Raw genomic sequence first — 13,620 nt, forward strand, 5'->3', positions numbered from 1 at the left:
TTATACCAACTCCATTTCTAGTGTTACTACTCCCTACATACCACAATTTATATCATCACCTAGTTCTTTCGCCCTTTGTCCTTTCCACCTAGTTTCTTGAATGCAAGCAATTTGGACTCTTATTCGTTTGAGCGCATCCACTAACTCCAGACTCTTACCTGCAAGACTACCAAGATTCCAAGACCCTATCCTGATTTTTCTAACCTGTAATGGTGTTCCCCCTGAGATAGTCCTCACCCGGAGATCCGAACGGAGGCTCATTTTAGTTCCGGAACATTTTACCCTCAGGAGATGCCATCATTTCAGTATAAGTTTTTATTGCGTTTGGAGAAGGTCTTTTCATTATTATGGAAAGCATTACTGCACAATACAGAACGCCAGCTAATAAAGCTTTTCGTATAAGTTCTACTCTGGTCGAAATTTCCTCATCACTTTCAACCCTGCAGTCAATCCAGCTACCCAGATATCTAAAGTGTTCCACCCTTTCCAGGATTTTGTTATCCAATTTTAGTACTGAGTCTTCGATATTAATTTTTCCGACCACCATCCATTTTGTTTTCTTTGCATTGATTGTTAAGCCCTTTGCAATGAATTCGTTGTTTACAGCGTATAACAGGGTTTGAAGGTCTTCTAGACTCTCTACCATTATGGCGGTGTCATCTGCGTATCTGATGTTATTAATGATTTCATGACACTTATTCGTGTAACGTAAAATTTCGAAAAAGTGTAACGAGTACAAAGAACCTCTTCATTTGGCATTTGTGGATTACAATAATGCATTACAGTATTATAAGCCATTCGATTCCATAGAACTCTGGGCCGCATTAGAAAGAATGAGTAACGCAAAGATTGATTCCAGATATAGAATATTCCTAAAATACATATACTTACGACAATGCAACTATGCAAATAAATGTATCAGAAGATCTAACAACAAGGAAAATAAGAACGAGAGAGGAGTTAAACAGGGAGACACTATCTCTCCAAAAGTATTAACTCTCGCATTAGAAGATGTGTTCAAGAAATTAAGTTGGGAACAACACGGAATAAAAATTGATAGCAGATTTTTAAGTCATCTAAGATTTGCCGATGACATAGTACTCATAAGCAACAATACAGAGCAACTAATCTACTTGCTAAAGGAGCTTAAACAAGAACCTGAGAAAATCGGTTTAAAAATGAATTTAAATAAAACAAAAGTGATGACAAATCAAAATATCGCAATCGACTTAGATGGAAGTGAGATCGACAGTGTCGCAGAGCACACACGTCACACGATCAAACTAGGCAAACAGAATCAAACGGCAGAGATAACTAGAAGAATCCGAATGACTTGGACAACAGTAGGATGACTCAATGATGTGTTTAAAAACAAAAAGATAAATCTTAAGAAAAGGGTATTCAACAGTTGTATTCTACCAGTTATGATCTACGGAATGGAGACCATGACACTTACAGAGTTATCAGTCAATAGATTGAGAACGGCACAGAGGGCGATCGAACGGGCTATGTTAGGAGTATCTCTGAGGGAACATATACGAAATGAGGACATTCGAAGCAGGAGGAAAATAGCACAAAACAAGAAGAAAGGAGCACTCGTGTGGAGAACCTTTGTCTAGGAGTGGATGCAATCAGGCTGAAGAACAACAAGAACAACAAGAAGAAGAAGAAGAAGAATAAGAAGAAGAAGAAGAAGAAGAAGAAGAAGAAGAAGAAGAAGAAGAAGAAGAAGGACCCAAAATTAAACAAGCTATGAATACTCGTATAATGCCGCTTCTGTCTATCTTCCCAGTGTGTCTCACATTTATTAGATTAGAAAAGGACCAAAAACAAGCTGTGAATATATTGCTGCTTTTGTCTGACTTCCCACTGAGTCTCACATGTATTAGACTGAATTGAGATAGGAACTCGAAGCTGGCCAATTCATATATGCAATTCTAACCTCTTGTAAAAATATTCATTGACGATCTTACCAATGAGTGGACTAATGTTCTAAATTTTCACAAAATTAGTCATTAAATATTTATTTATTCAAGATTATTTCGTTCCTTATACACACACCGGCAAAATTAAAGGAATACCTTAAAAATGGGACATGTTTGATGTCTCGAATCTCCTAAACCAGTTGTCCGATTTGAATGATTTTTTGGTATGTTGTAGCTTTATTATTTAAGAATGCATATTAATGTAATAATATTGTTGCTAGACAGGTAAATGTCATTTTATACCGGGTGTAACAATCATACTGTGTTTTTTCGTTTAAGTTCGGAACACCCTGTGGAATATTCTAGCTTATATAAAATATTGAAATTAAAACTTTATTGTAGCCTTAAGCTTTCTTAACATTTTCTTTTTTTATTCATTTGTTTATGTTGGATAATAAAAAAGTTAAGTAGGTACTTTAACAACCAGCCACGTTCTTCATCAATACAGGGTGATTCTAAATAAGTGCGACAAACTTTAAAGGGTAATTCTGCATAAAAAATAATGACAGTTTACTTTATAAACATATCTCCGCAAATGCTTCGTTTGCGAGATACGGGATGTTGATTTTTTTCTTGCAAACTGACGATTTATTTATTGCTCTAAAACCGGTTGAGATATGCAAATGAAATTTGGTGGGTTTTAAGAGGTAGTTATTTCGAATTTTTTGACATATAATTAAGAATTTTATATTGACCATTAGCGTGTATACGGGATATATCTAAAATGTTTATACCCATATGCACGTCAATGGTAAATATAAAATTCTTAATTGTATGCCAAAAAATGCGCAATAACTACCTTTTAAAAATTACCAAATTTCATTTGCATATCTCAACCGGTTTTAGAGCAATAAATAAATCATCAGTTTGCAAGAAAAAATTCAACATCCCGTATCTCGGAAACGAAGCATTTGCGGACATAATATGTTTATCAAGTAAACTGTCATTATTTCTTCATGCAGAATTGCCCCTTAAAGTTTGTCGCACTTATTTAAAAACAACTTGTATTGATGAAGAACATGGCTAGTTGTTAAAATACCTAACTTTTTTAATATCCAACCTGAGCAAATGAATCAGAAAAGAAAATGTTAAGAAGGCCTAAGGCTGCAATTGAGTTTTAATTTCAATATTTTATTTAGGCTAGAATATTCCACAGGGTGTTCCAAACTTTAAGGAAAAAACAGTCTGATTAGTACACCCGGTATAAAAAAAATATTTACATGTCTAGCAACAATATTATTACACCGATATTCTTAAATAATAAGGCTACAACATACTAAAAAAATCACTCAAATCGGACAACTGATTTAGGAGATTCGAGACATCAAACATCCCCTATTTTTAAAGTGTTCCTTTAATTTTGCCCGTGTGTGTACTTTCACCTGGGATACACTAAGTCGCTAATTTCAGGGAAGTACACCGACCCTTCTTACTACTTTCACCCATTTTAAAAGAATGTAATAAAACCCTGAATTATCCATGTTTGTCTGTCTCAGAGATTTTGTAACTACAACTCATCCGTCATTAGCCAGATAGAAAGACAAATGAGGTATTGAATGAAAGCTTATAACCCAAGGATGGTATTAAAGGTGAGAAATTTGACCTAGAACTTCCGGTTTTAGAGTTCTAACCGGAAGTAATATTTAAAGTAGTCGAAATAGTAAAAGCGATATATTATTCGACGCTCCTATAACAGCAATTTTAATGTTTGTGACATACCACTTTTCGCGTTTTGCTAATGGATTTTGACACGGGAAATATTTTTCTCACCAATTTCAAATACAAAAATTAGTATATTTTAGAAACGTGTTTCAACAAATTATGATGTACCTACGGTATGCGGCAAAATAAACAGTACTGAAATTCTTATTTCTCATATTTGTATGTCAGGCGCCGAAGGCCGAAACGTACTGAATGGTTTCCGAACTTCGTTATAACGTATGTGAATGTCGTGATAATGTTAGGTGCTTCAGAATGGTTCTCAGTTTTGCAGAAAAAAATTTTATGATGGAGTGCTATTTTCGTTCATACGGAAAAGGTCACGAAAACGGTCCAAGGTTAAAATCAACAACGGTTTCAACAGGACGGGACGCGAATTTACAAAACCTATACCATTTCAGTCACGGCAGCGACTGAATTCGAGTAGGGTTTGTATGCAGAATATTAGTTACATATCCTATGGTATTTCGGTCCAGAAATTAACTGTATTGGTGTAGGATTTGCAAACGAAATTTTTGGTTATTATTTAGCAAATGTCTATACTGTTTCAGTCATGTAAGTAAAACTAATCAAATATTTACTAAGTGGATTTATTATTATATCATAAAATTTAGATATGTTTTGAAAATTAAAATGAATAATACATATTTGGATAATATTAAAAATTAAAAACAAATTAATAATTACTAATGTACGAATATATAACCTGTAAGTTGGAACTATATGGAAAACTTTTATTATTTACTTTACGAAAAAAAGATATTCTTCATAAAAAGTTCTGCATGGTCTAAAACCGAAGATGCAATCATTTGATATTAAGTTTTATTAATAGTATATGAGAGATGTCAAAAAATATGAATTTATTTCAAGAGTAACGTATCTTTATACAGAGAGGGACTAAATTATGGAATAAATTCATTTTCTCTAAAATGGACGACTTAAGAGAAAAATACCGAAACAGGTCGATTTTTATTTTTAAATTATAATTTTTTGGCATATATTTCATAATAGTGACGTCGTCCATCTGAGCGTGATGACGTAATCGATGATTTTTTTTAAATGGGAATATGGGTCGTGTGGCACCTCATTTGAAAAAGTGTTCAATTCTCTATTCAGTAATATAAACACAAATATCATTATTTATACAGGGTGGCCAAAAAAGCAATTTTTGAATTATATTAAATGACGAAAAAAGAAGAATGTATGCAATTTATTTAAATCAAAATACTTTCTATCGCTGTCAGAAAATAGAAAAAACTGTTTATTTGGCAAATAAACATTGGTTTTTGGCTTAAATTAAATGTTCAAACTGCCAAGAGGTATGTACGTGGGAGGCTGTTTGTGATTTAATTTAAGCAAGAAAAAATGTTTATTTGTGAAATAAACATTTTTTCTATTTATTGATAGCAATAAAATGTATTTTGAGTTAAATAAATTACATACATTCTTCTTTTTGCGTCAATTAATTTAATTAAAGAATTATTTTTTTGGTCACCCTGTATAAATATTGATATTGTATATATTACTGAATATAGAATTGAACATCCTTTTAAATGAGGTGCCACATGACCCCTATTCCCATTTAACAAAATCATCGATTACGTCATCACGCTTAGATAGATGACGTCACTAGTATGAAATATATGCCAAAAAATTGTAATTTAAAAATAAAAATCTAACTGTTTCGGGATTTTTCTCCCAAATCGTCCATTTTAGAGAAAATTAATTTATTCCTAAATTTAGCCCCTCTCTGTGTAAAGATACCTACTTTACTCTTAACAGAAATTCATATTTTTTGACATTTCTCGTATACTATTAATAAAACTTAATATCAATTGCATCTTCGATTTTAGACCATTCAGAACTTTTTATGAAGAATATCTTTTTTGCGTAAAATCAATAATAAAAAATTTTTTCATATGGTTCCAACTTACAGGGACATACTGTATATATTCTTACATTAGTAATTATTCATTTGTTTTTAATTTTTAATACATATTATCCAAATATGCATTATTCATTATAATTTTCAAAACATATCTAAATTTTATGATATGCATAATAATAAATCCACTTAGTAAATATTTGATTAGTTTTACTTACATGACTGAAACAGTATAGACATTTGCTCAATAATAACCAAAAATTTCGTTTGCAAATCCTACACCAATACAGTTAATTTCTGGACCGAAATACCATAGGATATGTAACTAATAGTCTGCATACAAACCCTACTCGAATTCAGTCGCTGCCGTGACTGAAATGGTATAGGTTTTGTAAATTCGCGGACGGGACAACCTGTCACACTGCCAGGAAGTCTATTCGAATACTGCGCGATCATTTGCGAGTTGCCACTCACCAGAACTAACGCTACCAGATGCGTACATATGGGGAATGCTGAAGGAGTCGGACAAATCCACCGTCTGTCATTTCGGGATTGCGGACTAGAATTAAAGATTTTGTCGTGCCAGAGGCAGTGGGGGATCTAGAAACTGGCCTTGGGAGGGGAAATTTGCCTTAGGGGGAACTTCCAATGAAAAACCAACCAAAAGACATAAAAAAGATAAACTCAGATTATAGTCGATTCGCTGATCTGAGACACAACTGTCTACAATACAATCACAATAAAAATGAACTATTTAGAAATAAACAAACCAAGTTCGAGGAGCACTCCCAAATTATGATTAGGGAGTGCTCCTCGTGCTTGTTTATTTCTATTGCATCTTTATTGTGATTGTAGTGTAGACAGTTGTGTCTCAAATTAGCGAATCGACTATACATAAAAGACATAAATAACTTATAGGCATTAAGTTCCCCTAATTTTTCATTTTCCCCTAATTTTCCTAACTGGAACATTATTGAGTTGAATTTGTCTTCCTGTGGTTTCAGTTTCATGTCAGCTAATATATTTTTATGTTTGAACCATTTTTTTTTCTTTAATTTTGGACTGTGTTAGGGGGGTAAATTTCCTCATTTTCCCTCCCCACAGATCCGCCAATGGCCAGAGGGCATCTTTAACATCATCTGTTTTATCGGGAACGTGCGTCGTCGTGAATAATTTTTGCAAGGCTATATAATGTATTGGATATATAAATAATCGTAAACACTTCAATGTTCATTTTAGTACTGTTTATTTTGCCGCATACTTTATTTAGTTTGTTTGCCCAAATAATAAATGGGTATGTCAAAAATACAAATACTTTATACTTACCTGAATTTTTGGATCCGATTCACCAAATAATTTGAGAAATTGTGATGCAGAACAACTAGGTTTGGATCCCGCGTATGAAAAAAAAGTTGATTAATAGCAAGCTGAAAATTTGTTAATAGTTTAAGGGTGTCTAGTCGGACAAACTTTGATATATGGGAACATTGGAACAGGGGAAGTTCTAATTGTGGAACAGGTTAAAAATGTGTAACGGTCAGACCACGAAAACGGCACATGTATTTTATCCGACAGAACAGACTTAAACTCTCTGAACAGAGAAAAAACTCTCATGCAAAAATCAGACTGCTATTTATCACCAAATGGGCGTTTTAATGACTGGAACATGTCGAATATTTCAAATGACAGGAATTATGACAGGTGATAAATAGCAGTCTGATTTTTGCATGAAAGTTTAATCTCTGTTCGGAGAGTTTAAGTCTATTCTGTCGGACCAAATAAATGTGCCGTTTTCGTGGTCTGACCGTTCCAAATTTTTAACCTGTTCCACGATTTAAACTGCCCCTGTTCCAGTGTTCCCATATATCAAAGTTTATCCGACTAGACACCCTTAAGCTATTAACAAATTTTCAGCTTGCTATTGTCTAGCGGCAAGAAATACCAAAACCTACAAACATTTAATCAAAAATACAAATATTTTGTACGTACCTGAATTTTTGGATGCGATTCACCAAATAATTTGAGAAATTGTAATAAAAAACAACGTCTAGCGGCAAGAAATACCAAAGCCTACGAACATCTAGTTGTCAATTGTCAATTAAACGTCTTACCCTTCTAATAACTGTTAGAATGTGGTTTGGACGATATCTAGCTCTTCAATTTCACACGTGCCTTTTCTTTCATGATCTCTAGTATCCTGATTTGATTCGCATCTCTAAACACGTGTCATGTATAGAGGTAGGTTTAGTGCTTATCTTAGGCTTCTCTAATGGATTTTCTTCGTGTTGGTTTTGGCGGTGTGTCCGTATCCGAGAGATGCATGTTTCAGTATGGATAGTAGGATGCTTCTTCTTCTTTTTATATAGTTATATTCTATAGTCGGATAATCTATACTATATTCCGCAAAAAAACTATACAACCATCTCCCTTTACAACTCAAATCTGCAACATCCTTTCTCAAGTTCCGTAAAATGACAAAAGCTCATTTATCTAAAAGACCATATTATTCAGTAGAAGAGTTTCTTAATGACTAACTAAGAAATCACAGTAATGTACAAGTAACTAAAGTGTATTTATCTATATTTGGGTGTCACACACAGCAGCTTAAACTTATTAGTTCCTTTGTTTGTGTTTTATTATATTATGTTGTATGTTCAATTTTGCAATTTATAGTAATTTTGCAATATATTGGTTTTTGTTTTTTTTTACTTCACTTTTTTAACTTGTTTATATTTTTTTATTGACGATTTATCTAATTTTATAAAATTGTATTTGTTATTGTTATGTATATCTTTTTCGTGACTCTATGTTAAGCTTTGTCCATAAAATTGTATAATTTTCAGTGACAATAAAGCATATTTCTATTCTATTCTATTCTATTCTATAGACATTACTCTGTCTGTTTTTCAATGTGCCTCCAGTAAGTTGTCATTCCATCGTTTTCGTGGTCTTCCTATTGGGGAACCGTCTCTCGCCGTCCTTACTACTCTATTTGTTGTCATTCGGCTTATGTGGTCGTTCCATTCTACTCTTCTGCTTTTCACCCAGTAATTAATGTTGTCCACCTTGCATCTCCTTCGTATATCTGCACTTCTAGCTGTATCCCACAGCGTCTTACCATCGTTTATAGCAGCGTTTATAGCATTCTTTTTGTCCTTTCTGTATCAGGTCGTGTTTCTGCCGCGTATGTCATTATTGGTCTGATGACTGTTTTGTAAATTCTGCCTTTCACTTCTTTTCCGATGTTTTTATTTCTCCATATTGTTTTATTCAGGCAACCTGCGGCTCTGTTTGCTTTATTCACCTGATCTTCCACTTCTGTTTCGAGCTTTCCGTAACTGCATAGTGTGATGCCTAGATATTTAAACTCCACGACTTGTTCTATTATTTAACCATCCAGCTCTAATTTATACCTTATTAAATCTGCTGTTATAACCAGGCATTTAGTCTTTTTTGGGGAAATTAACATGTTAAATTTTTCTAGCGGTTATATTAAATTCGTGCAGCATACGTTGTAAATCATTTTTACTTTGAGAGATTAGTATGACGTCGTCTGCATAGCAGATTATTTTAACTTGTTTTTCTCCCATTTGGTATCCTTTTTTTGTTCTTACTTTTTTTATTATTTCGTCCATGATCAGGTTGAACAGAGGACTTAGGGAATCTCCCTGTCTTATCCCATTACCAGCTTCAATTGGGTCAGTTAGTTCTTCATCTACTTTTACTTTTATTGTGTTGTTCTGGTAGATATTTTCGATCGTTTTAATTATTCCTAGAGGTACCTCTCTTGCGTACAATAAATGTATAACGTCCTTTAATTTTACCCTGTCAAATGCCTTCTTAAGGTCCACGAAACATAAGTATGCCGGTTTGTTGTATTCTAACGATTTTTCTTGAATCTGCCTCATTATAAATATAGCGTCGGTGCATGATCTTCCCGACCTAAAACCTTGTTGTTCTTCTGCTAATGTTATAATTTTATTCAGTTTCTTTGTTATTACTTTGGTCGTTAATTTTAGTGTTGTGTTTAATAAATTAATTCCCCTGTAATTCTCCGGGTCCGATTTTTCTCCCTTTTTGAAGAGAGGTATTAGGATGCTTGATCTCCATTCTTGTGGTATTCTGTTTTGTTCTATTATTTTTTGGATTAGTTTTAATAATTGTTTGGTCAGGTCTTGTCCTCCATACTTTAGGAGTTCATTCGATATTCTGTCCTCTCCTGGTGATTTTCTATTTTTTAATTTCCTTAATGCTTCCGTTGCCTCTGCTTCTTCAATATTTATTTCTTCGTTTGTTGTCACTTCAGGTGTTGGTGGTTCGTTATCGTTATCTTTAGCAAACAGAGATCGAAAATAGTCTGCCCATATAGTAGGATGCTATTTATCAAATTTGTTTTATATTTGAAGGCTAACTTTCTTCTTCTTTCTGTTAAATTTCTTATCTTCGCTTAGACAGCGTTTACTCTTTGTATGGTGGCTTTTACGTGGAATGTGAACATCAGTCCCTTTTCCATTACGATCTTAGATTTTTAGCACTATTTACCAATTGGATATGTTATATCAGCCCAAAAAACAAAAAGCTTAGTAATTGCCAAAGAACCAATAAGATGCAAATTGGAGTTAGACAATCAAATTATACAACAAGTAATGACTTTCAAATACCTGGAAATTAATCTATCAGCCGACATCGAAGAAGAGGTAAAAGACCAAATAATTAAAGCCAGTAGAACGGCCGGATGCCTAAACGACACAATTTGGAAAAACAAACACCTAAGATTGGAAACAAAGGCCCGAATATATAAGTCAGTTATTAGGCCAGTTATGACTTACACGGCCGAAACAAGACCAGATACAAGCAAAACACGAACACATCTGGAGACCAACGAAATGAAGATCTTAAGAAGGATTGCTGGAAAAGGACTACAGGATAGGGTAAGAAGTGAGGAAATCAGACGCATATGTGGGGTAGACAACATAAATACCTGGGTAAAGAACAGAAAATAAGAGTGGAATGAGCACATAAGTAGGATGTCTGAATAAAGGATAGTAAGAATAGCCAGGGACAAGTCACCGTTAAGCAGGAGAAGTATAGGACGCCCAAGGAAAAGATGGAATGACAACTTAGGGGCAGAATGAAAGGCACCGTTGAAGAAAAACAGGCAGTACTGCCTATATAAAAGAAGAAGAAGAAGAAGAAGAAGATATGATAAGAAGAACGACTTCTAGTCGTTCTTCTAGTGATTCTTTAATTTTCTTGAACATTACTATTTGGGCCAGCAAATAATTTCAAACCCATGTAGTTGATTTCTATAAAAAAAATACGAAAGTTATTAGACCATAAAGCAACGTATACGCTTATTTAGATGTGAATTAGAAAATCTTTGTAAATACAATATGTATTAATTTGTCTTGTCCTTTTTCAGAAATAATTAATAAAACGTCTTAATAAATATTTTGTATAATACAAAACTTAAAAAACATACAAAGTTATAAATCTTAATCCATAATATATTGATACTTGTTCGATCCGATTGTTATAATTACTGATAGTCCTCGCACGTTTTTCGGTAGCCTTTTACAACTTATGGTTCCTTCAACAGTGTCTCCTACAAATAAAAACGATCAGTTTACTATCAATGTTAATTAACTTTCTCAATTTTCTTGTACACTTTTAGTAAGTACTGTAACAAATAGTGTGATAAATGTTAATTGATTAAGTAGGGTTCTTATACAACTTGTAAAGTTTGAACCATTAAGGAGAGAGGGATTAACATAAAAAGAAAATTTTCGACAACAGGATACACGCATATGCTGTATATTAGAACGTGCCTAAAAATTTGTATCCAAAAGTTTCCACTTCCGCACAAATATGATTGATCTACACGTCTAAAATATTTACAGTTCGCAATCACTTCCCGTATAGCCGGAAATCTCTAACGATTTTGTCAGTTTTAATGAGACATCTTGTGTATTATATCTACGCATTATATCTTTAGAATTAATGCGTAGAATTATGGACAGCAAAACAGAACACCACAAGAATGGAGATCAGACATCCCAATAATACTTTTCAAAAAAGGAGACAAATCGGAGCCGGAGAATTACAGTCAAATTACATAATTGATTAAATACAACACTAAAATTGTGCTTGAAGATGGGGCTCCAAATCAACGAAAACAAGACGAAATATATGTATATGAGCCGCAATAACCAAAGCAGAGACAGAATCGGTCAGAACATCACCATCGATGACTTTAACTTTGAGCGCGTTAGAGAATTCAAATATCTTGGAACAACAATAACTGAAGACAATAACGGATCACAAGAAATAAACAACAGGATTTAGGCCGGTAACAGATGTCTTTTTGCCCTCCAAAACCTTATAAAATCGAAACAACTAACAAGACGTACGAAGATACAGGTCTATAAAACAATCATACGACCCGTTGTGATGTATGGAAGCGAAACGTGGACGATAACAAAGGCAAACGAAGAGAGACTATGTGTTTGGGAAAGAAAAATCCTAAGGAAGATCTTTGGTCCTGTGCTGGATGAAGCATCAGGACAATATAGGATAAGAACTAACAAAGAGCTCGAAGAACTTTACCCAGACGCCAACATCATAAAAGAAATAAAGTCCAGAAGACTCCAATGGGCAGGACACCTCAGAAGACATTCTGACCAAAGAACCAGGGGCGGCCCGTCGGGGTAGGCAAGGTAGGCGCCGCCTACCCTCTTCAAATGTAGTATAATAATATAAATTATTAATATAAATTACTTATTTCAAAATTGGAATTTATAAATTTTGACACAATACCTACAATAAAATAGCAAAAATTATCCAAATTATTTGTAAAAATATCCAAAAAATTTTCTCCGTAGTTATAATTATTGTACGCTCCTTGTAGTATCAGTAGTACTGTATAAGATTCTATATTCTTCCTGGGTTAGGCACTTGAAAACGTAGCCTGAAATAGAACGACGCCAACACCGAATTAACGTGCGATCTCTCTCTGTTTACGCGAGCAGGCCTGCTGCAGGTCTCGCGTATTCTACGATTTTGAAAGGGCGCATAGGCACAGAGTCTTATAGCCGGACCTACAAAATTTTATCAGTTGCTTCTCTTGTGTCTTGTGAAACTGTTTTAAATAATTTTGTTTTTTGATTTTGGCTGTTATTAGTAGGTTAAGTATTGAATAAAACTAGGTAGGACAAATTAAATTTGTTTATGAAAACTGTATAATAAACAGGTAAATTTGAGATCGGTCTATTGAAGGGCATTTTAATTTTATATTAATTTAGTAATAATTCACTAACGACAAATAAATCTGTGAATAGTTATTTGTCAGTAGTCCATTATATTTTATAGATATAGATAGAAGTGTTATTATAATTTATAGATAATTAAAAATTTAAAGCGAGGTTAATTGTTAACTTATCGATTTATTCGAAGAGTAAATTATTATTTGATACAAAAATAAAATAAGTAATATTTGACGTTGTTGAAACGTAGGTGTGTTAGTTTTATTGGTGGAAAAACTTTAGTTATCGAATATGAATATTTTAAACGATGTAATATGCAGTTTGATCGAGACGCCTTATTCAAGGCGCCAAAATCAAGAAAGGTCAGAAATTATTTCAATGGGCCGGCCTTTACCAAATTTAACAATTTTATCCACAGATAAGACAAAAGACAATCGACCATTTTCGAGATCGTTTAAAACAATATGGTATGAAAATCATAAATGGCTAAGCGGAAGTTATTTTAAAAATTCACTTTTCTGTTGGCCTTGTCTGTTGCTCTCAAATTTGAAGCAAAATGTTTGGGTGAGTCAGGGATATTCAGATTTGAAAAATGTATCAGCTAGTGTAAAAAAAACATGAATCTTCGAAAGAACATTTAAACAATTGCTTAGGTTTAAAACGGTTAGAAAAAAATAAACAAACTATTGACAGTGCTTTAGCTGGACAAATTTCTCTATCTAATAAGATATATAATGAAGAAGTTGAAAAAGATTGAAGAAGTTGAAGA

At 33.5% G+C, this 13,620-nt stretch overlaps 1 protein-coding gene across 1 annotated transcript in view; it reads right to left on the reverse strand.

The window, feature by feature from the left end:
* Positions 1–11,030: 11,030 nt before the first annotated feature.
* Positions 11,031–13,620, reverse strand: part of LOC114326856 (uncharacterized) — a 63,894-nt gene continuing 61,304 nt past the window's right edge. The window contains exon 9 of the mRNA XM_050651484.1: positions 11,031–11,194. Coding sequence (XP_050507441.1) covers positions 11,085–11,194 — 110 coding nt within the window. The 3' untranslated portion in view covers positions 11,031–11,084. The remainder of the gene's footprint in view (positions 11,195–13,620) is intronic.

The sequence above is a fragment of the Diabrotica virgifera genome, chromosome 5 (genome assembly GCF_917563875.1).
Source record: "Diabrotica virgifera virgifera chromosome 5, PGI_DIABVI_V3a".
Classification (NCBI taxonomy): domain Eukaryota; kingdom Metazoa; phylum Arthropoda; class Insecta; order Coleoptera; family Chrysomelidae; genus Diabrotica; species Diabrotica virgifera.